The sequence below is a fragment of the Heterocephalus glaber genome, unplaced genomic scaffold (assembly GCF_053883595.1).
Source record: "Heterocephalus glaber isolate CG9 unplaced genomic scaffold, H.glaber_assembly_v1.0 deba00001444, whole genome shotgun sequence".
NCBI classification, from domain to species: domain Eukaryota; kingdom Metazoa; phylum Chordata; class Mammalia; order Rodentia; family Bathyergidae; genus Heterocephalus; species Heterocephalus glaber.
Genome location: NW_028258297.1, coordinates 29,754,666 through 29,778,876, shown reverse-complemented (window position 1 = coordinate 29,778,876; position 24,211 = coordinate 29,754,666). Strand labels below are relative to the sequence as shown.

At 52.6% G+C, this 24,211-nt stretch overlaps 2 protein-coding genes across 8 annotated transcripts in view; both read right to left on the bottom strand.

Annotated features, from left to right (window-relative positions):
• The window catches only part of Ano2 (anoctamin 2), a 326,914-nt gene that overhangs the window by 288,710 nt on the left and 13,993 nt on the right, over positions 1-24,211 (bottom strand). For 4 of the 5 annotated variants that reach the window (XR_015452355.1, XM_021248110.2, XM_087214187.1 and 1 more), the window contains exons 1-2: positions 15,439-15,578; positions 13,913-14,233 (exon numbers count right to left, since the gene is read on the bottom strand). Coding sequence is in view for 4 of the 5 variants with exons in the window: in XM_021248110.2 (XP_021103769.2) it covers positions 13,913-14,173 (261 nt within the window). In the remaining variant the exon portion in view is untranslated. Of the gene's footprint in view, positions 1-13,912; positions 14,234-15,438; positions 15,579-24,211 lie in introns of those variants that run through there. The other variant, XM_087214186.1, reaches the window with a different exon arrangement.
• Positions 15,513-24,211, bottom strand: part of Vwf (von Willebrand factor) — a 138,444-nt gene continuing 129,745 nt past the window's right edge. For 2 of the 3 annotated variants that reach the window (XM_087214180.1, XM_087214182.1), the window contains one exon: positions 23,638-24,208. In XM_087214180.1, the coding sequence (XP_087070306.1) occupies positions 24,151-24,208 (58 nt within the window). In that variant the 3' untranslated portion in view covers positions 23,638-24,150. Of the gene's footprint in view, positions 15,624-23,637; positions 24,209-24,211 lie in introns of those variants that run through there. The other variant, XM_087214181.1, reaches the window with a different exon arrangement.

Sequence of the window (24,211 nt, the reverse complement as noted above, 5' to 3'; positions counted from 1 at the left end):
AAAGCCAAGCAGCTGGGACAGAGCTCTGTCTAGGTCACTGCGCTGCTGGAAGCGCTTTGATGGCTTTGTGTGCTCATCAGTTCAGATGTGCTCCTGGGAGGGCCTGCACTGCACATGGGGTGGGGCCCTCTCAGCAGGGTAACGGGCTCCCCAACCTGGCCCTACTGGGCTTGCTCTCCAAAGGCTGAAAATCCACATTTCCACACCAAGCAAGGCTGCACCCGGGGCTGCAGAAAGGACCTGGAGATGTTAGCAAACCCAGGCAGGAAGTAACAATGAGCAGATTCAACCTGGAAAAATGCAGCCATTGCATCTGGGGATAAATAATCAGAAACACAAATACTCAGGTGGGAGGGAGATGCCTGGAACAGGAAGCAGCCAGACAGCATTTGGACAGGAGCTTGCAATGTGATCTAGTGACGAAGAAATTGCTGGGGGATTCATGAGCTGGATGCTTGGAGGTGATACCCCAAAGGGAACAGGGAAAGAACAGGGGCGGGACCAGGCAGCTGTTCGGGGCCTCCCTGGAGACCAAGGCTTTGTGGACCAAGCAGCTGAGGTGGCAGAAGGAGAGGCTCAAGTCAGACTCCAGAAAGTGTAAGAGATATTATGTGAGGTGATGAGGAAGAGATTTCAAGGACTGGCGCCCTGGCAGCCTGTTTCAGAGGTGAGGCATGATCAAGACAACCTTCAGACTTGTTACACATTGGGCAGAACCCTGGAGCTGATCTGCTTATAGATGTTAGAGAAGACCAGAGATGAAGAAGCCCTGACCAGCAGAAAACACAGAAATTCAAGATGTGGAGAAAGTCACATGACTTGTCCTGACTCTGAGACAAATCTGGGAAAAGAGCTCCAATCCACAGACAGCCAGACTCCCCCTCCTCAGGCCCACAAGGACCGTATTTTCCAGTCCTCCCATTGCTCCACTGCCTGGGACATGGGCACATCAAAATGAGGCTCCAGAGACAAATCCCCAGGTCCCCTAGACCCAGCGGGGCCAATCAAATGCACATGCTCTGACCTGCTTCTTCGCCCGCATACAGTTGCTCTGGAGGGACTTGGGTTAGACCTGCAGAAGAACTTCCCTCCTGAGCTTTGAAATCCTGCATGGGTAAGCAAGTGAGGCAGTCTACTGTTTCTCTTCCTAGAGGAGGTGCATACCCCAGACCATGCTTAGACTGTAGAAAGAGGCGGCACCCTCCTCATCTCGGTTACAGGTGCACTTCGATTCAAACTAATCTGATACTTGAAAGTCCAGACTGAAAAGTCAGATCAGTCAGGTAGATTGTTCACTGAGAAGGGACCCACTGTAACAAATTATATTAATACACTTAAATCTGAGTGTAAATTTTTTAAACAGGTGTTTGGCGTAGCAAACTAGACTTCCAACTCAAACCAGGGACAAAGATGGATGATTATTCATGGGCTCAGGGATGCAAGATCCTCTGTAAATTAAGGGGAATCCTCCTGAGGACCATCTAGACTCTGGGGGGTCAGGGGTTCTGGCTTGAGCTCATAGTCTTGGGGGAGCTTTCCAGAGACCCTAGAAAGCAGAAAGGAAAAAAGCAGGTGTCTTGCTAAAGAGGGCTCTGCACAATATCCCAACAGGCAGATGGGTCAGAAGAGGGATGAGGAATAATTCCAGTGGGAGATCACATCTAATATGCAGGTAGCTCATCTCTGAGGCCACAAAAACACAGAAATGTTTGAAGGATCTTTGGATCTCCAGTTAAGGGACTGGAAGAGCAACTGACACCGAGCCTCTAACGTGTATCGGGCACCACACAAAGCCCTGGACAAACCTCAGCTCATCACTTGTTTCCTTGGCAATGTGACATACCAGTTCCTCTTCCAAATAACTCATAAGAGTGATGAGACACCACAGGGCTTCTCCAAGGCTGAGCTTCACTCAGTGCTGTGCTGGGATTCCGATTCAAGCTGGCCTCTGAACTGGGCTTTCGACCAGAGGTTTCTCCTCTGTAAGCCTCCTGCCCACCACTCAAGTTCCAGTCACTCATTGAGACAGTTAGGACATGTGTAGACACAAATCTATACAGACAGATGCAAGGGGAGTGCAGACAACTTAGAATCACCCAAGGTTGTCAAGGTGGCAGTGCAGACACTGCAACCTTCCAGGGAATCACTGTCACATGTAGGGGAGAGGGACCTCAGCATATCTGTAATTCCACTTGGCTTAGGCTCAGATTAATGACTGAATTAGCTTCCATTTCCTGAGCATCCCAGCAGCAGGAGGGAATGACCCAGAATGCAAGTGGCAGTGAACAGATTAAGAGCTCACCTTCTGTAATTAGCCCCATGCGCCTCGCCCCGACTCCATGCTTACCTGGGTCATCGAGCAAGACCTTGGGCAACTTCCTGCCTTCTGTTTCCCTCACTAAACAAACACTAGCTTCCCCAAATGTGCCCGGTGTGGGATAGTTCTGCTTCATCCAGGGCCACTGCTGGCCGGCCACCACATTTAAGGGTGCTGCATCCCCAGTGCTGCCTGGCTGAGACAGCATTACGCTCTAATATAAGCAGCCTAGGAAAGCAGGGTAAGGCGGGCTCCTATCAGGGGCCACGGCCCTTGGGAAAGGAAAGAGCCAGTGTGGCGTGGCCCGCAGGCTCTGCTCCACCTACAGTGCTGGACACACCGGCCTTAGCCGAGCGCTGACTCCTGTGAGGATGCAGCTGCAGCACGGCATGGCTACAGCCTGCAGGCCTGAGTGGGAGCCCGGAAGTGCAGGGGGAGGAGGAGGGGAGTCACTGAGGGGACACAATTCTCTTCCGGTGCCAACGCAGGAGCAAGCAGGACTCACACTTAAGGATGCCCCGGTTCTGCTGCCAGGTGGCTGACATTCCACGCTGACTCCTCTAGCCCCCACTAGGGCCCCAAGCAGCTCAGGGCACCACACAGCCTTGACAGTGCTCATCACCCAGTGCTCTCACCAATTCTCGGGCCAGCCTCACGCTCTGGGAGCCTGCACTGCCTCTCAGCCCTCCCCGATGCTTCCAGACCCTCGCAGCCATCTCAGACACCATCCTGTGCACACTGGGTCTCCCCACAGGCACAGCCCCTGGGTAATAGGAGGCATCTGCAGGGCTCCATGTGGCCTGATAGGAAGGAAGTCAGCATCAGCAGGGCAGAGCAAACAGGGAACAGGGCTTAAGCAGCAAATACTCTCAAGTTCAGAGGCACTTTTCCCCCCTCTAGAGCTTTCTTAAGCAGCAAATACTCTCAAGTTCAGAGGCACTTTTCCCCCCTCTAGAGCTTTCTTAAGCAGCTGACAATCCCCACGCTGGAAGCCAAGACCGTCCTTCCCCACCCCAAGCTGGGGTGCAGAGCATCCTCCCTGCAGAGGCAGTGACTGAGAGCTCAGGCTGGGGGTCCAGGCCCCCTACTGGCACTGGTTGTTTGTTCTTGACCAAGTTATGTATCTGCAGTTTTCTTATCTGTAAATAGGGACAGCAGTGGTAAATCCTGTTTGAGGTTGTTACAGGATTAAATGAGTTCTTTGACATGCCTAGCACAGGAGATGCGCTTATCAATACTAATAACTTCCAAAGCAGCGGTAAGATGATCAGGGAGGGAGACATCCAAAAATCCTGAGGCCGCAGAGAGAGGTATCCCCAGCAACAGAGAAGAGGACATTTGTGGAGACTGCGTGAAAGTCACATCCCACTGCCACACAGAGGACTTGAGGATAGACCCACAGAGACCTAAGTCCAGGGGAAGTTGTGTCTATGCTTTCTGCTGAAGGGTTTTATAATTAGATTGCGGAGAATGGGCATGAACATAGACAAGGTCAAGGCCATGGCAGCAGCAACCATCACAGCCGTGGGATTTGCCCAACAGGACAGATCTGGAGGGGAGAGGGAGAGAGGGAGGGAGCGAAGATAAAAAGAACTGCTAACAACCCCAAGGGCTCAACTTCTGACCCCAGCAGGTCCAAAGCCCTGCAGTCCTGGACCATGGGGCAGCCTGTTCAGAGCTCAGTTTACTCCACAGGGGCTCCTGAGGGGATGCAAAGTGTTGTACATTTTCTCCCTGTTCAGGGGAGCAGAGAAGAACTAAAGGCAGTGCTGCCACTGAAGAAGTAGGAGCCGGAGAGAGCTCAAACCGAGGGGCTCGGGGAGCCACGCAGCCAGGATTCCAGGGTGTTATAAGTGGGAGCGGGGCCCGGAGAAGCAGAGAGGAAGGCCTCCCTCTGCCTTGGAAAGCTTTCCCTGCCACCTCCATGCCTGGGCCACTCCTCCCTGAACAGCTCCACACACAGTCTGCTTTCAGTCAGTTCAACACACACCATGGTCTACTGTGAGCCAGGGCTGTTCCCTCCCCAAAATGGATATGACACCGCTGCTGCACGCAAGGCCTTCACTCTATCCCAGGGCCAAGGGACATGCTAAGTGTTTGGGGGGACGCTGTCCATGTACAGGGTAAGGGGCATCAGACTACGGACAGGACAGAGCGTCAGGTGAGGCTTTTAAATAATGAGAAAGTTCCTTTCCAATTATCCTGCAAAGAGGAAGTCTCAGTTTGGTAAGGAAGTCTCCAACCTCTCTGACATGAGCTAACCCCTCTTAACTGAGGTTGTAGGCTCCAGCCTCTGCAGCTGCCTGTGTTCAGCTGGAGGTCCGCAGCGTTTCATCCTGATGTGTTTATTTCAGTAGGTATTGACTATTTCTTGGCCAGTGATATTCGTTCTACACTTTTGATAATGACATGACATTTCCCCGTCAAAGCAAACTTAAGTTCCTCCTGCTACATCACCCTGCTAGAGAAGTGCAGGTACCAAAGGGCAGAAAAAACTCCCAGGACAACCACTGATTTTCTAATTGTTCAGTAAGTGAGCCAGGTTACCCAGAGCTTGCTCCCAGCCCAAGGCCCAGTGGTCTGAACATGTCCTTCCCAACTCCACAGTGGGTAGTGACAGCCACCCATAGCAACACGCCACACGGTAACCACGAGTGGGCAGTGTGGAGGGAGTATGCAAACCCACACAAAAACCCCAAGGGCCCCACCCTTCTGCTCAGAGGTCTTGGGGGGTCCTTTTTGCCCCTGACTGACTGCACACCCATCAAGATCCACCCCTTCTTGACTCCCTTCCTGAAAAGTGCTGAAACCTATGCCCCTCTCTGTGGCTGAGAAGTCTCAGCCCTTCAATGGCTGCAAGACCTCAGGAAACACAGCTTTGGTGGAAATATCCACAGCCAGCGCGACCCCAGCCCTCGCTATCAGAGGATAATTGGTTCCTAGGTGAGAACTCGACAAAGCACTTGGAAGAATACTAGCAGCTGCCTCGTCCAGCCCCAGCTGCATCACCTGTGGACTGCTTTCTGGGCCTGGCCCTCTTGTTTCCCACCTAGACAGGAAATGCTCAGCACTTCCTCCCTGAGAGGAAGGCTGCTCTCACATTCAGCAGTTTCATTCATCCAGAAAATGGGAGGGAAATTCAACTTGGCTGACACAGTGAGGGAGAGGGGGAGAAAATTAAGGCGCAAAGGTGAACAAGGTAGGAGAACAACCTAGAGCTAGTTTGTGATATTTTACAATTTATGAGGTATCTGGCTGTGGCCACGGCGGAGTGGAGCAGAGCAGATGAGACTCCCAAACCAAGATGCCCAAGGGCTGGGGCTCACATTTTGGAGCCATCGGACTGGCCCCAGGGCCCTCTAAGAGGCGTCAGGCCATGGGTGGCAATTTTCATGAATCTTGCTGGGGACAGCCATGCACCCGATGTGTGTAGCTGAACTCCTGGGCAAGTCAAGAGAGATGAGGGAAGGTGGGGTCTCCAACATGCATCTGTCCTGCTGGCAGACAGTTTCATGGGTAAGGGCTCTGCCAGTTGATCTTCCTTTTAATTTCACTGTAACTGCTAGTTTGCTCTCCCTGTGGTCACAGTGCACAGACCAGGGAAGGCTGGGAATATGCTGGCTGAGCTGTTGCTCTTGTTGGTGGCCTGAATGCAAGGAGGAGGATCATCCTCCGGAGAAAGGCCATTGTGCCACATAAACCCACTATATTAGTCACTTTCCTATCGCTAGGACTAAATACCCACAACCAAAGGAAGAGAGATTTATTTTGGCTCATGGTTTCAGAGGATTCAGTCTATGGTGGGCTGACTCCAAAGAAGAAATGGCATGGTAGAAGGACATGGCAGAGAAAAACTGCTCACCCCACAGAAGGCAGGAATTGGGGGGTGGAGGGAAGGAAATGGAAGAGGAGGAAGAGGGGAGGGAGGAGAGTGGAGGAAAAGGAGGGGAGGGAAGGAGGAAAGGAGGGGACCTGGGAGCGAGAGTACACCCTTCTGTGTCCTGCCCCCAGTGACACCTCCTCTGGCCAGGTCCCACCTGCTAATAGAATGCTCGGCTAGGAGCTCATCAGTGGATTCATCCCCTGATGAGAATTAGTGTCCCCAGGACCCAATCGCCTCTCAAAAGCCCCAGCTCTGATGAGACTTTCAAGAGACATTCTACATCTAACTCATCACACCCACCAACCCACTCACCCCTTTGTTCAGCCAGAACAAGAGTCAGCCTTTGAGCAGGGTGCATCCTTTCATGCTGTGGGTTCCAGGAACGGAGAAGAGCAGGAGGCAGCCTTGGAGACCTGCACAGCTGGCAGAACACTGATAGCTGCTCTCTCCAGAGCCCTTCACCCAGCGCCCTTAAAACCCAGTGCTTAATCCCAGTAGTCAAGCTGGGAACAACGAAGCTGAAGAATCCATGATGACACCCAACAGAAAATCACAACGCAAAGTTGTGAAAGTGAACGTGACTGGCCAATTCTACTTCTCATAAATATTCTTTCGCTTCTCTGCACTCCCTTTGCCCTCTGCAAGAACTTGCTGGCTGACAAGGATTAATGGCTTCCAGAGGAAAAAGATGTGTAAGAACAAACTTAAATTGAGAAAGTTACCTTTCTTAATGTAATTGTTTAATAAATTGGGAAAACAACCTTAAGTTTTAATTTCATTCCAAGCCAAGGAAAAACAGTACTGCCAGATACACAATTTGAGAATCAGCTCCGGACCTAACAGAAGGAAGTCGGCTCCTTGGACCTGCTTTTTCATTCCATGTTTTGTTTTGTTTCCTCAATTGTTGACTTGTATGTGTGTGTGTGTGTGTGTGTGTGTGCGCGCGCGCACGCGTGTGTATGACATGATCACAGGGAATTAGCACATACCCACATCACACCTTGATCCTTTTTACTGCCCCTTGACTTACAGCCTGCAGCGACTGTAACAGCAGTCAATTAGACTGGAACACTTCTCGCCACGTGACCCTGTGCAAGTCACATCTCTCTGGACTTCCGTTCTCTCTCTGATGGGACTGAAAGAAATGATCGAACTTCTAGCGTCCTATGGCCCCATGTTCTTGTCCATGTCATTATGTGCCCAGACGGCACTTAGCCTCAGAGAAGACTTTCGCTGGCCTGTGCCCTCTGGGACTAGCAGACTGGCCAGTCAAAGCACCAGGGATGGATGAACAAGGCCAGGAGTGAAGGGTGTGGGAAAGGCGCCACCCAGTTCCCTCCGTGCCTTTCACTAGGCCCAGAGCCCAGCCTCATTCCGATTTGGGACAATGCCTATTTACCTTCGTGGCTGGGTGATAGCACAAGCCAAACATGACCCCTGAGGAGTCATTTTAGAGACTGAGAGGAGCAGGGCACCCTTAGAGGACCCAGCGCCCAGGTCCAGCCCCCACTGCTTGCTGTGAACAAGGCACTTCGAGTCCCCTAGCCCCGGGAAAGGGACAACAGCTACTCCCCTGAGCCCAGTAAGGTTGCTGAAGTAAAGTGGTGAAAAGACTGAGTGCTGCTTTCTTCACTATAAATTCTTTGGAAAGGCAACAGGTACTCAGCAGCATTTGGGGCTTTGATCCCACTCCTTGCTTTCTCGCCATCCCCTCCCCCAGGCTGCCCACCCACCCTCCGTGATGCCACCCTGCCCCCGCCTTGTGGCTCTGCCCTCAGCTGTGCAACCCCAGGGGTGGGGCCGCTGGGCTGGCTTTATTGTGTTCCCTGCATTCCCTTGGGGTGGGAGAGAGGCAGGTGAGATGCCCAGAGCCCCTGCTTCAGGGTAAAGCAGGTAGGACAGGGACAAATCCAGGCCAGGCAACAACATCCCGCTCCCCCAGCCACCATGTGAGCAGCGTCACCAAGGGACAGCGTGGTCAGGGGCACAGTTAAAATCCACAGCAGTGCTCTTCCTCTTTCGCAGCAGTGGCCCTTCCTAGAAATGCTAAGTTTCGTGCCCCCTTGGAGTCTGTGGGATCTGGGAACCCCCATCCCATAGAAATATACCCTCTTTCTGTGGATGTTCGAGGCAGAGCAAGGACAGGAAGATGCCCGGAGTAACTGTGACCCTAGGCAACCTAACAGTAAGGTTCTCCTAAGGATACAATTTCCCCTGGAAAAGTGAGGCCAAAGCCAGATTCAGGCATTCTAAGAGGAGGAGCTGATTCAAATGAGCTCTTAAGAGAAAGGCAAACAGCGGCAGGTTCAGGGGGCTCATCCGGGAGGCTACACGTGCAGCCACGGAGGAGACACAAGAACTCAGGCTGGCCTGGGCTTCAGACAGGCCAGAGCAAGTCTGCAGCGACACCACCTGGGCCCCTGCAGAGGGAAGGCAAGGTCTCCCCTGTCTCGCTCCCCCTTCGGACAGACAACCCCTGGCCCTGCCGAGAACCTCTGTAAGTTCTGGGGAGGGGAGAATAGGAAACGCCTGTCAAGGGCTTGGCCACTTTCACCAGGTGACAGAAGTCCCAGCTGGTCTGAAGCTCAGCTGGGTCCAAACTCCAGCTGGAAAGCTTAGTAGCAATGTCACCCCTGCGAGTCACCCAGCTCCTTAAAAGATGAGACCAAGGCCACTTGCAAGATAGTCACAGACTATGAGGGAGGCCGGGGAAAGGCACAAGCACACATTTGTAAGGCATGGAGAAGGCACTCAGGTAAGTTAGTTTCCTTTCTTAGAACCACAGATTACTTCTATGTGATTAATGTGTTAATCTATAGCTTCATCTGTTGACTCCAGAGACAGCTCTAGAGTCCCTCCCTCAGCTCTCTCAGCTCCTTCCAGAGGCCCTGGAGGACAGAGGGGCCTATCTGATGATTAACCAGCGGTTCCTGAAAAGAGGGAGGTGGGACAGGGGATGATGAGCTCAGGATGCGATGGGCACAGGTCTCGTGAGATGGGGAGCCACTGGGATTTCAGACCTTCAGTGGCCCCACTGGGAAATCAAGATGTCCTGTGCTCCACGTGTCCTCCAGTCCTTTGATGCAGTGCTGTGCTTGGGTAGAGACATCAGGTGTCCAGACTCTGCCAGGGCTACCCACTCAGGAGTCAGGTGTCAGGACAGGGGAAGGGGGAGGGATTCCTTTCTGGGGGGAGAGAAGGCCTGGGTCATTCCCGGGTTCCCACCTGGCTCCCAGGGAGAGGACAGCTCCGCCTCCTGGCTGAAATGGTGCCCTGGGGGCCTCCCCCAGATGCTGCCTGCCATGCCTGACTGCCAGGAACAGAGCCTGCTGGGGGTGGCAGACCACGCTGAGCAAAGAGGGAGTCTGCTGTCTCAGTTCTCCAGACCCTGATCCTAGGAGTGCCAACCCCAAGCAGGAGCGACCTGGTCTCCCTACTGATGTCCCCTCCTCCATCTGCAGTTTCAAAGCTCTCACTGCCCAAAAAGATGAAATTGTGGGCCATGCCTGCTGGAATTTCAGGGCCTGCAGGGGAGATGATCTTGCCTCAAAGGGTATGAACGTGGCCTCCAGCTGCCTGCAAGTGTTATACAGTCCCTGGCCCTGCAGCCCCTCTCCCCACAGAGACCCCTGGTGACATCCATGTGTCTGAGTCTCCTCTGCTCTTTGGCTTTCACTGAAAACCAGAGGTCTAGGAGACAGGAGGAGGAGTTGGGTGTGCTGGACCTCCCAGGCCTATCCCAGTAGGCCATGCGCCCAGGCCTATATCCCAGGAGGCCACGTGCAGCTCTCCACTCTACAGCCTGACCAGGGCTGCAGCAAGCTGTTCAGGGCTGGGTCACCTCCTAACTGCTTCAGTCAGCTCCTGCTCGGAAGGGTGGCCCACTTCCAAAGAGATGGCCCTCTATTAGAAGAATTGGCAGGTGTTTCTGCCACCCGTATGCATCTCCAGAGACGTCTCTAAGAGACATTCTAATCAAATGGCCAAACATAACAAAACACACCACCAAACTGCAATACAGTTCTCTGATGAAATACTGATCTGTCTTTAAAATATGACCATGGACAACATCAATACATGGAAATACTCATGCAAAACAAAAAGGTGAAGCACCAGGTGGAACGTGTACGTCCATTATCATCTTATCCAAAGCATGCTCAGATATCTGCTGGGGCCAGCGATGAGGTCTATGATATTCATTCAGTTAGAATTTGGTGGCTGCAGTAAGGCTAAGTGAATAATGTTTAATGGGCCTGCTAGGAACCCGTTTCCTCTCCAGGTGTCGTAAAGTCAAAGTGAAATCAGAGTCTAAACTTCAGCTCAGCCCAGAAGGTGCGGGATGACCCATGAGCAGGTGGGGAAGGCTGAGCAGAGGGGACCGCTGCTCCTGCTCCTTACACTGCCACCAGAGCAGTGAGGTAAGGTCCCTGTCTGGTGAGACATGCCTACCAGCATGCTGCTCACAACCGGGGCTGAGTCCCTCAATGTGAGCGAGTTATGCAAAGCCTCAAGGCTCCAGCTGGTGAGCCGCCAACACAGCTTAGCACCAACACAGCAGAGGGAGGCTGAGGTGATCGCAGATTGCCCACCCTGAAGGAGGTGACAATTCATCCCCAGCCTTGTTTGGGTGGCACACACAGTGGGAAGAAACCTAAGTGTCCCTCACTAGTCAGGGACTGACTAGTAAACCACGGTGGCTGTAGAACTGCTCGCTCTTTAGGAATAACGATGACACATACACGCAGAACATAAATGGCCTGAAAATTGTAGTGCTAAGAGAAAAAAGCCGGAAGTACAAAGAGCTATAAAATAGAGTACCTTTATGTAAATTTAAAACTCACACAGCTCTGAGAAACTGCCAGCAGCGAGAGCAGCCTAAGGAGACACAGCACAACTGACGTAATGTGGGTCCTGGTCAGGATCCAGGCATAAAGGGCAGTAGGGAAAAATTAAGGTAGTATGAACAAAGCCCAGATTTCAGTTCATAATGCTGTACCAATATTGGTTCATTAACTGCAATAAATATACCACACCAATTAAGTTCTTAAGAATATGGAAACTGGGGCTGGGGCAGATAGATGGGAACACTCTGTACTAATCCCAATTTTTCTGTAAATCTAAAACTGTGCTAAACAAAAATGTCTATTTTTAAAATAAAAAGCAAAATTGCATAGCGCAAAAGCAACGCTATACATTTTCCAGAACCATGATGTGCTAGAATGGCTGCCTGGGGAGGGAGTAGGCAGCTGAGGGGAAGGAGCATGTTTACAGGAATGACAAGAGGCCCCTTGTGCAGGCCAGTGATAAAATGTGCCACAGTCGGTCAGTTGGTCGGAAGAGCAGTTAGCCCTTTCAATGCAAGGTAACGACAATCACAGTAATTACTTTTTAGGAAAGGAAGAGAGGACCTTGCATGATGACAGGTGGGAAGGGCGCCATGGGAGGGGGAGGCCATGAGGACAGAGGGGCTGGGGGAGGCGGTCTGGGGTCCTCGTGATGGAGAAGCGCCAGACGGGCCTCGAAGCCAGGTGGGGCCGGGAGCAGGCGGCCATACAATGAGACCAACAACCCAAGATGCAGCCCACGCCCCCACCTAGTGCAGGTCAGTCCCAAGAGCGGAGATCGCCCTGTGTCCTCCCGATTCCCAGCCAAGCCAGGAACATCCAAGAGCAGCCACAGATGGGCTCCAGAGATGGCCGAGGCCCTAGGGCCAGCACAGGTCTGTCTGACTTTCAGATCAACACCAAACAATTTTTTAGTATAAGTCTGTCCCCAATATTTCATGCAGCATACTTAGGTCTAAAAAATTGTTCACTGTTGATCAGAAATTCAAATGTCAGTAGGCATCTTGCATTTTTATTTTCTGACCTAACAACTCTAAATAATAATGATAAGAGTAATAATTCTTATCCTGTTCTAAATGCTTAGTTGTCTTGTTTAAACTTCCTAACGACCCAGTGGTCAAGAATATATTATTCCCCCTCCACAGACAGGGAAACTAACTCCAGAGCACCCAGGAACCTGCCCAAGGCCCTGAGGCCAGGGAACCCAGGCCTGGGATGTGAATGCTCTAGTCAGCCCTTAGTGCCTGCCCTCTCGTTTTCCAGCTGAACCCCAAGCAAAGCCCAAGGCTGCAGAGACCCAGCAACAGGTATGCAGACAGTGACTTCCACAGCAGTAAGTGCCTAGAGAGCCTTGTGTGACCGGCCCTGGAAGGGCCAACTCCCCAGAAAGGCCTTCTCACCAGACTCCAAACGGAGGCCCCCTGAACTCGGGACACCAGGAGGTGAAACCAGCATTCCCACACCAAAGGACGCCAAGGTAGCCTTAAAGGAGCACACCCTCCCTACAGGCAGGAAGACTAGCCCTGGAGTCTGGACCAGCAACACAGGCTGGCACCACAAGCACTCAGGCCAGAGTGTGCCATCCCACCCAGGCCCAAAGGAAGGGCCTGGTGACATCAGGGGCCCTTTCAGTTTGAGGACAACGTTAATGTCCAAGTGAACCTTACGACAGATTTCTACAAAAACTACACCTTCAACACGAGGCCTTTTAAAACCATAATGAGCACTTGCTGAGTGCCTGCTATGCTTCCGATATTGTGCTGTGCGCTTTCTTTGCCCATCTAACAGTGGGGACACCTAGAGCCACAACCCAGCAAGACATCTATTAGTTTGCAGGTAAGAGGTATGACATTCAGAGAGGCCGTGCCATTCACTCCATTAAAGCTTAGGAAGTACCTACTATGTGCCAGGCTCTGCCCTAAGGGCTGGGAACACAAGAATCCCGCCTTCATAGAGCCCAGAAGACTCAGAATAAAACACGAATAAATCAGTCACAGTGCTTTAGGAAGCTGGGCTAAGAGGGATAAAGAGCAGCAAACCAGGGCTGAGGCAGGGAGCACAGCAGAGAAGACACTCTGGCAGATGGTCAGGGCCGGCACCGAGAAGGAGGCACGGCTGGAGCAGGACCTGGAGGGAGGATGTGAGCACACACAGGTCTGGGGAAGAGGACTGGGCCGGAGACCACAGCTCATGGCGAAGGTGGTCGGCCCCCAGTGGGAGGAGCCTGGCGGCCTGGAATAGAGCATGGAAAGGCAGGGAAATGGACATCGGGAAATGGACATCAGGAAATGGCAAGGACGGCCATTTTCATAGATGGGTGTGGTGTGGCAAAGGGGTGGGCACATGTAGGACTAAGTGGAGGGACAGAGTGTGGAAGAAAGGGTTTCCATGGAGTCCACTAGATTTTCTGCTTGCCGCAGGTGACATTATTCTAGCTCACAGGTTGTAAAATAGGTCCACTGTATGCCCCATTTAGTTCCCCGAATGTCCCACATTAGGTCCTTTAAGAGGCCTCTAAGAAGCACATTCCCTATGGAAGGGTATCCCTATATCCACAAGGGGAATTGAGGGCCAAGCCAGAGGAATTGGTCTTTATCACAGGAAACCACCATGGAAAGATTCGGGAACAATGTCTTGCCCACACTCTCTAACCAGGCAACCCCAGGGAGAGGCTGGCACACCGTGACCAGCCCACTGCCACCCGTCACTGCCGGCCTAGACAGAGCACCAGCAAGACCAAGACTCTCCCTCAATCATCCTGGGCAGAAAAGAGAAATGCCACTTCCAAGAACAAAGCCAAAGCTCCTTGGAGTGGCACTGGCCACCAGTCCATCCCACCCGTTTGAGAGCTTTGCCCACTGGCCTCACCTCCAAGTCCTTCTCCAGCTCCAGGCCGGCTGCCATCAGGTTGCTCTCAAACTCTTCCCGCTGTTCCCTCCGCTCCTCCTCCAGGGCATCAAGTGGCCCCAGCTCGATGTCACCGGGTCCCCCAGCATGGCGGTCCTTGCCCGTCTCCCCATTGGAGATTACAGCCAGTGAGTGGGCAGGGGAGCCATGGTGCACCCCACGTTTCCGGTAGTGGTAGGCGAGCACGTAGTCGACCTTCCTCTGGGTGTCGTGGAAATGCATGCGACTCACACGGGCCTCCAAGGATACAGGCTCGTTGGCATCCAGGTAGTTATTGATGACCTGGCCAGAGAGATACGGAGAGGGCGGTGAGGTGGGGCGAACAGGGGTCAGGGCCAGAGAGGGCTTTTTCTGGGCTCTGGGCCACAGAGAGGACGAGGAAGCAAGCCCCTCCGGCCCAGAGACCCCACATTCCCAGTGCAAGGACAGCACAGCCCAAGTTCCTCACACATCGGCCCGCAGCCCTCACTCACGAGTCTCCAGGCCACATCAGTGCCTCCACATGCTCTGCCGTCCATGCACACACATGTACTTGCACGAACCATCTGCACATCCACACTGCCTGCCCCACACAGCCCTGCACATGCACACACACACGAACCTGCAAATGTGTGCACACTCACATCTCCCTGCACCAGCACTTCTGTACACACATGCAGGGTCTGCACACATGTGCATCTGCCCGAGTGCACTCCAAGACACACAGAGCCCTCCATGTGTTCTGTGACCCACCCACACATGTTCACCTCCTTGCAGATCTGCACACCAGCTTCACGCACTCTCTGTATTCACACACACAATACTCACAGGCAGGTTCTCTAGATCCATGGGAACAAAGGCCACTTTCTAGTCAACTGGACCACGAACGGGAATTCACTCGGCACTGTGCCCCCCACAGCCCCACATCCTCCTCCCCTCCCTCTCTTTCAGCCACTGGTGAGGCCCCTACTAATGCTGAGTGGGAGGAATGGCTCCTGCGCTCCTCCACTCCAAACTGGGGAGGTGAAAGAAGAGGAGGAGAGAGAACGAGGCGGAGCAGGGCAGGGACCTGCTCCCTCCCTTTGGGTGTTTCCCTGTTTATTACTGGTTTGATACCCAGCTGCCTCTGCAGCCACCTGAGAGGTCACCTGGGCAACCAGATGAAGTGCCAGGCTCAGAGAGGCTCAGGGCCTCCGTGGTGAGGCGACAGGTCTCTCAGCCCGTGAGAGAGCAGGGACTTGCAGCCAACAGGTAGGATCACCTGCCGCTCCCACCATCTCCTTTCCAGGCCCCTCTGGCCAGGCCAGTGCTGCTGGGACACTGAGCCCCACTTGGAGAGAGAGCAGAGAAAGGGTCCTAACAAATGCCAGCCTTCTTGCATGTGTGCATGCACACACACACACACACACACACACACACACGCATACGCGCACGCCTCAAGGTGAGGGTTCCCAGGTGAGGGGCTCCCTGGGGCTTTCATCGGGCCTGGCCCAATCCCCAGTACTCACAGAGCTGTTATGGGGACTCTGTGCACCCAGAACCCAGCCAGAAGCTCTGCTGGGGCTGCCCCGCAACGCTGGGGCCCAGGGACTCTGCACCCTGGGGTATCGCTGCCCTTGTCTGGGGTCCTGAAACCCTCTGGCTACTGTCTGAGGGCTCAGCCGGCGTGGAGATGCAGGAAGCAGGGGGATATCTGTGAGAGGAAAGCACAAGGGACATAAGACAGCTTCAGATGATGGGAAGCTTGCAATACAGAGAAACTGAACACTGAGGAGGCAAAGCCATGGCCCTAAAACACGGCTCATATTTTCCTACAGCCTTAGTTACCAAGTTCACACTGGCTGTAGGAGAGTAAAAGGGAGTGGAGACCCTCAATACACACACAGACACACACACACTCACACACTCACATGGGCACACACACACAGGATGGGGTCTGGAGTTGCCATGAGGACCTCCTTTCAAACAAGGGCATCGTAATCACTCTGTATTAGGGCTAGGTGGCCTGGAGAGTGCCAGGCAAGTGCCCTGTCCCTGAGCCACCCCAGCCTGGCCTAGCTTTCTCCTTGACGGCTGGGGGCTGCCGGGTGGCTGCTGTCTGGGACAGAAGAGGGATGACAGCATTGAGAAAGTGAGAGACGCCTCCCATTTGTGACAAGGGCTAGGGCTCTAGGGCCTCTCCGGGGGCAGCCAGGCCAGCAGACACCCAGAGAACCTGCATATCCACGAACAGAGAGCAGGGGCAGAACAACGGCGGGCCACGGGGGGGCAGGGCGTCCTCTGAGCAGGCCGCCATCTCCCAGCCTGAGGGGTCCTCCCGCACCTGCTGCCTGTGAAACCCCCACTGTTGCCCCTGGAGGGCAGGAGCCCTGTCAGTGACAGAGATGCAGAATATGAGAACAGGGAGAGACGAGAGACAAGAGGCTCCAGCGCCACTGCACACGGAGGAAGCCTCAGAGCCCCCAACAGGAGCCATAGTAACCAAGGGCTCCAGCCTCCCCTCAGAGGAACTAGTGAAGCAGCTCAGCCATGGCCCCTGGGCTTAAATCCTCAGGCCTGCCACCTGCCAGCACAGTGGCCCCTTTGAGCTCTTTCTTCTGCTGTAAAACAAGAAGAGTCACGCATTCACAGGATGGAAGTGAAAATGGAACAAAAGATTGCATGCAGAGCACCCGGAACTGAGGCCAGCCTCAGGGTGTGCAATAGAAGGCAGTGATTAGGAAAATTATAATTATTCTTTTGTACATGAGTGGTACTGGCAATTTAATCCAGGGCCTTTGCAATGAGTTACTGCATGTCCATAGCCCACTTTATGTTTTATTTTGAGACAGGGTCTCACTAAGTTGCCAAGTTGCTGGCGGGGGGGGGGGGGAGCTCACACTTGCCATCCTCCTGCCTCAGCCTTCCAGAGTGCTGGGATTACAGGGCATATCTGCAAGCCCTGCTTCTTCCTATTTTCATCCTAAGCTCCAGTGAGCAGAAATAAAGCCTTGCCCATCCCTTAGGCTTTGGGGAATGAATGAATGGAAAAAGGCAGCTCTATGGGGCTCTGAAACAGCTTTGGATCAGTTACCAATCATGCAGCAGCCCCATATGTGCTGCCTCTGCCGGACAGTTCTGGGAGCCTAGGACATTTGGCCCTGCACTGGAGAAGCATCGGCTCTTCATGAAGCCAGAGCTGGATAAAGAAACACCACTGTGACCAGCAGGGAAAGCCCCGCTGCTTTTTTCCTCCATGTGGGCTCTAAGCTGCACCGTGAGAGCTGGAGAGGCTAAGGAGGAGGGTGAGCCTGGATCAGGCTGCAAAGGGTGGGCATCTTGTGAAGCCCAGGAAGGATCGAGAGGCCCTCTCTCCCCAGGACAGAACCGTGTGACAGGTCCTCTGGCCCGGGACGCTAGGAGATGCCTCCTCCCCCGGCCCTATCTGGCCTCATTCCTCTTCCCCCCAAAATGATTCAGGCCAGAACTTGGAACAGAAGCTCCCACCAGAGCCTCAAAACCTGCAGCTGGAAAGCCCAAGGCCACCAGATGCATAAGTGCCGTGGAGACCAGGGCAGGTGCGAAGTCAGCACCCACCCAGGCCAGCCTTTCCTCCCAGGGTTAAAACACAGCATACGGCTCAGCCATCCCCACTTCAGAAAGGCAGACTGGGTGACAGCGAGAGCAGAGAGACCAGAGAGCAGGCTGCTGTGCCGTGAGGGGGAGGCCTGTGCCCCAGGAAGGCAGGTCACGGACGAACTCACAGTGGAAGCCCCCAGAGCCTGGAAGAGGTGCGTGGGGCACCGAGACACCAGGGCTGCCACACAGCCTGAGCCAGCAGAGCGCGTGCTTTCCTCTGCTCGCCATCCTCTGGGCTCTGGGCGTGCCCTGCCTTGAGCAGCAGAGCCCCGGGCGTCTGGCTATGGGTACAGGAGGGCAAAGAGTGTGAATCGTGCATCTCTGCATCAACGGGATGGGCCTTACCCAAGCTGGGGCCAGCCTTTCTCCACGCTGACTCTGCCCGTGCGCTCTCTTCTGCCCCTGGGGCCGCCACTGCTACCTGTGGCTGAAGGCCCTCACATCTCCCCTCCAGCCTTACCCTGCTGCACACACTGTGCACAAGGCCCAGCGTGCTTGCCGTAGGACTCCAGGATGTCTCACTGCCCTTCAAAGTCAACCTGCCAAAACCAAACTGATAGTCTTCTCCCCGCAGGGCTCTTCTCCCAGCCCACCATGTTCCAGCCTACACAGTTCCCAAGCCAGAAATCTAGCCCCGACTTGCAGGCTTCTGCCCTTGAACCCCATAGCTAATCTGTCACCAATCCTATGAGTTTTGCCCCTAAATATCTGCCAAACCCATCTGCCTTTCACCCCCGTGACTCCCACCCTAGGGCGGGCCACCTCCCTCACTGGTTTGCATGGGGGTGACTCCCTCCTAGCGTGACTTCCTAGGGCTCCTCATTCTCCTGGGCTGTGGACCCCACCCCCACCCGCATCTCCACCTCAGTGCTCCCTGTCCTGCTGGCTCTCAGACCCAGCCACACTGCTCTGCATCTGTCCGTGCACCATGCTACCCCCTGGCTTGGACCTTGCTTGTGTCCATCCTCTGCCCAGGGCACAAGCCCCCGACACTTGTGAGCCGCCTACTGTCTTGGGCATCAGAGGCCTAGAAAGTCAAAAGTGGCATATTCTTGTTTCAAAAGCTGCTGACCAAGGTGTAAAACAGGACGTTCAGGTAGTACTACTGGCAGAGAAGCATGCTCCCCCAGGGTGAGGTGGGGCAGGGCCAGGAGGTACAAGGCCCATGAGGACACGGGGGAGTTCTCAGTGGGCCCTGGTGTCTCTGATCATCCAGTCAGGTGGACTCCTGGGCCCTAAGGCCCTGCCCAGCTCCCTACATGAGCCCCCCAGCTGACCACCCCACTTGTGGTTGGCCCCTCTTTCACTGTGCTGAGCCCCTAGAGCATGAGGATGGGAGGAAAGGGGAGACTCTGTACAGGTAAGGAAGCCAGCAGATGACCAGAGGCCTGCGAGCATGGACAGGCACAGCTGCCCTGGAGCAGAATCTCCTTCCCACGTCCACACTGCCCCAATCCATGCCCTCGTCCACCTCACAGGAATCTTTGAAGATCATACAACTTCGAATCCCCCACTCAAACAGCTGCCGAGTGTAAGGCCTTCACTATGAACCAAAAGACGTCCACACACGGTCTCTGCACCCACACACCCACAGGCTCCACACCCTTAGAAGTGTCTTTAGTCGGGCTATGCTGTGGAGGCCTCAGGGTCTGAAATGACTGAAAATATTTACCTTTCACGGTCATTTTGAATTTAGGGAGGATCCAGAAGTCGCATGGTGCCAGATCCAATAAGCAAGGTGCATGAGGACGCAGCGCCATGTTCCCTAAGCCTGCTTTCTGTGGGGCGGCCCTCAGCAGCGTTAGCCTCATTTTTGGTCACATCAATAAGAGAACTTCCAGAACTGCTTCAGAAAGGGCCAGGGGCCCTGGCTCAGTGTGAGGCACTGACTTCCTTATGCGTCTGACACTGACCGAAGTCCAGCTGCCGGTCCCTGAGGCTGCTCTACAGAGGCAGATGGACAAGGAGAGAGACTGGAGATTTTGAGGGGAAGAACACAGACTTCTGAAGGGAAAGACCCAAGTCCACATAAGAAAGCAGACAGAGCCAGCTCAGAGTCCTCCTGTCACTGCTCTTAGTCCCTTCCCTGAGAGTACCCAGGGCCTCCTCAGCTTCCTTCCACCTCCCATCCCCATCAGGCTCTCCCCACCCCACACCATCGTTCAAGTGCTGCTGTCTCATTTGATAAGCTAATCTCCACCAAAGGGAAACTATCCCACATGGATGTCATCAGATAATACAAGTGAAGAGTATCCTGAAGTGTCGGCAGGCCGGGACACTGTGCGAGGTGACAGATGAAAGAAGAGAGGCTAGAAGGTAGCTCTTTCGGGGCCTTCAGATCATGCCACACCCTCAGAAGGCTCAGCAGGCATCCTCAAGGTCATCACATAGGCGGAGAGGTGGAGAGGGTCTCTGACAGGAAGACGGGCAGGAGCAAGAAGCAGAGGACTAGAGGGAGTAAAACAAGCTCAAGCCTGGGTCTGATTTATTTCACTTAACATTACGCATGCAAGGGCATCCATATAAATCCATATAAATAAATAGTAAGGGAACACAAGAAAAGTTCCAGCCAAGGTTCTGGCAGAAAAGCTGAAACAAGAGACCACAGACACAGTGAGGAGCAAGCCAGGGCAGGGCAGGAAGCGGTTCACTGGGTTCGACCAGGAGGTGCAAGGCGAGGTGAGTCAGCGAAGCCCTGGGAGCTTCCCAGAGCCCCAGAGAGAACTGAGGTGGGAGGCTGCTGAGGGAGCTGGGCCCCCAGGCTGCAGGGCTTTTCCTCAACGTTTCCCTCTTGACATCATTACTGTCTCATTACTAACCATGCATAGGTGAAGTGCAAAGGGCTCCTGGAAAATGGGCAGCCTCGATCGCCAGCACCACAAGGCCACTGCTTCCGGCAAGGCCAGACAGCCCAGGAGGAGACAGAGCATCCACACCCTCCTAGGCCACACACAAGACTTGGGGCAGTGATGTCCTGCTGACAAGTGGCTCCTGAGGGAGCTCGGAGTGACCCGGACCCTTGCAGACATGAACAGAGGGTCCCCAGCTTACCACAGTTCCCCCTACCAGCTGTTTGGCTCTAGAGTGGTGTAAGTGTACACATTTGACCATTTTATTTCCATTTTCCATACACCCAGCTATTCCTATGGTGGTGGGGGTTATATATAAACCTTCACACTGCGGCTCCTTCATTCCAGAACCACTTAACTTGCCGGATACGCATATAACTCCGGGGATATAAGGCTAAACAGATCACAGCCCTTTCACCAAGCCCTAGGTGCCCACAAGGGAGGTGGACGAATCAGAAGGCAATTTCAGGAAGGGGAGAGCAGCTGAGGTTGAGACGTAAACAAGGCCCTGGGCTCTGCCTGGAACTGTCAGGAAAGACCCCCAAGGACATGACCTCTGAGGCTCATCTAGACAGGCATCTGCCAATGGGCAGGGGGAAGAGAGAGGCTCCAGGGAGGAGGAAGATCATCTGTCCTGCAGCAGGCCTCTGAGCTTGGCTACTGCAGGTCATCGAGCCCCTGAGAGTGAGGGCTGGGGACTGAGGTCCTCCTTGGGCTCTCTTCCTACCCAGGGCACAGGCCATGGTCGGTCGGCTGCAGGAGACTGGGGCTGCAAGAAGGACCCTTCCGGACTACGGTAAGCACTTTTTAACGCATCCTACAAGGAAGGCCCTTTATAGTTTTTCTTGACAACCTTCCCAATATCTCAATATCTTCTGCTGGTCACTTCACCCCTCCCCTCACACACACACAAATGCATGTGCACAGACACACACAGACACACACTCACACTCACACTCACTCCAGGGAGCATAAACTTTCTGCAGCTCCCAAAGGTGATCTGACTTTTTTCTTATCTTTGGTCTTTCATATTATTCTTATTTATGCTTCTAAACATTTTTCCTCAACCCTATAACCATCCAAATTGCACTGTGTAAAACATTCAGGTTTCAAATTTTATAATATTAATATTTATATATATATAGCATTTTAAGCAAGGGAACAATATGATTAGGACTACATTATAAAGATCATCCTGGTTAAACTGAGGATAAATGCAGTGCTGGGGGAAGGATGGATGGGTAGTTGAATGGGTGGATGCATGTACAGATGGGCGGATGAATACATGGATGGATGGATGGGTGGATGGATGGATGGCTCCCTAATGGTTTTGTTGCTACAGGTGTCCTTATACAATTCATAAAATGTTATTTTATTGGTTACACAGCTAGTCAAAAAACTCCATTGTCTCCAGGCTTACAAAACAACATGGCATTCAAAGACTTCCACGTGTGGTTTTTATATATCTCCACAGCCTAATCCCTCCATCAGAAAAGAACACTCCTTTTTACCTAAACCTCTTCCCAAACTCATGCTCATTTTATGTCTTTACTCCTGCTTGGAATATTCTCTCCATTTATCTAAGTCCCACACAGCTAAATTCCTACTCCTGTACCAGGTCTTCCCCAGCCATTGAAGTTCCAAAAATTTGCCTTTTCTATCTTCACATTCCTAGTAAAGGATCTGGATGCAAAAGGGGCTCGATAAGCTTTTGGAGATACTGATGCAGAGGACTGGAGAATCCTTCCTTCACAGTAAAGTTTGAAACAGGATGCATTTGCCTGTGCTGTACTGAGCAAAGACACACCCTAAAGACAAAACAACACTACTCGCGGACACCCTATGTGCACTGAGCACTACTCTAAGCAGTTCACATGTGTCAACTCATTAATCTCCAGGATAAACCTATGCGGTTTACTGTCACCATGTACTCCTGAGAAAGCCAAGGAATAAAGAGATCCCGTAAGCTGCCCAAGCTCACCTGCACACTCACAGTCCACTTATAACCAGCAAACTGCACTGTGCAGAAGGAAGGGGAAGCCAAGGCAGCCTGGAAAACTCCCTCCCAACTGGGCTTTCTTAGAATACCTCACTTATACCTTTAAAAGGCCTTTTCCTAGATAATATTTAGTCCAGGCTCAAACCCAAGATCTAAAGGCCCAAAGAGATTTACCTCAGGAAGTGCTTCGCTCAATGACAAAATTCACAAACTGGGACTGGCAAAGTTGTCCAAATGAAGCCTACTACCTCTGGGGAGTGGGTGATGAGATTAAGGTGTGTGTCCCTCCTGTGTGTCAGGAGGGAGTAGCTACCTACAACATTATTGGTCAAATCTGTTCTGATAGCTTATTAATTATAACCTGATTGGCAAGAGATTTGTTCTGCTTTCTCTTTCATTCCTATGAAAGTGTGTGATGATGTACTGATCTGAGGAGCAAATGCAATCCTTTCCCCACCACCTACACACACACACACACACACACACACACACACACACACACAGAGAGAGAGAGAGAGAGAGAGAGGTTTAACAAAGTTGATTGACGCCTCTTCTAGGTGCACTGGGTGGACCCTCTCAGTGTCCCTCATCTCTGTCCACCACTCACACACAATCCTCACTCTCTCCTCCCCCTGGGTGTAATCAAGACCGATGATCTCTTCCTTATTCCCATCTCTCTCAAGGGGGAACAGGTTTCTGTCTCCCAAAATGGACTGGGTCTGAGATTAAAATCTAAGGCAGCACTTCTAATCCTAGCTCCCACCCTCATGTCATGGAGGCCTTTGGATCAGGGTGAGGTGTTGGCATCATAGGATTCTGAAGACATCAGTAATATGAATGATCCAGAAGATTTTACAAAACATCCCAGTAAATCTATAATCTGTACAAAATTGCTTGGAAAACTTCTCTACATTATGGCATTATTGACTGGCATGAATAAATTCATATCATATAGACATGATCCATCCTATAGATCTGCTAGACTTTCCCTTATTGAGGACGGCGTTCATCATTGCAGCCTCAGCTCTGAGCATGGAGCCTGGCACTGGTAACCTTCATGGAGAGGTCAGGTTCCTGCTCACAGCCTGGGAAAGGGAAAGTCTCAAAGAAGAACCAACCAAGATGGCAATACCATGGGGAGGCTGGAAGAATTGTGGATATGCTGGGACACCCAGGGACTCTCATAACTACTGAGCTTCAAGAGGGATTGGAGATCCCACAATAACTAGTAGAGGAAAAGCTTGAGAGATACATTCTTTCTTTATTTGGGGTTTTTTTTTCACCTTTCAACTAACAGCCTTTATTCTTGAGCCCATAGTCATCCCTCCCTAAAACCACAGGGTCTTAAATCAACTTTGATCATTTAACCAAAAAGTTTCTGAAAAAGAACCCCTGGGAAATAACATTGATTTCACAGACATCAAGTGGGTCCTCAGCTCCAGTCCACATCTTTGTCCTGCTGCCGTCTGGGTCAGGTGGCTGAAGGGCACACTCTTCAGTCTCTTTGTTACCACATCTCCTCAGCCATTAGTGAGCTCCGATTTCTTGGAGATTCTAGAAAGCTTTACAAGCCTGTGGTGATGCTTCCAGTACTCATCTTTCTTCTACAGTTGTACATGTTCACTTTCCCAGTACACTGGAAGCTTTGCAGAAAGTTGCAGCTTTCAAAACACCAACAGTCCAGCACTGTCACGCAGACCTTCCTGTCATGATACCTTCAACCTGGTCATGGAATCTCTGCAGACCAACCAGCCTCATCTTGGTTCAGAGAGGTGGGAGGAAAACAGCATCCATTCAAGTTGACATCTTTGGCTT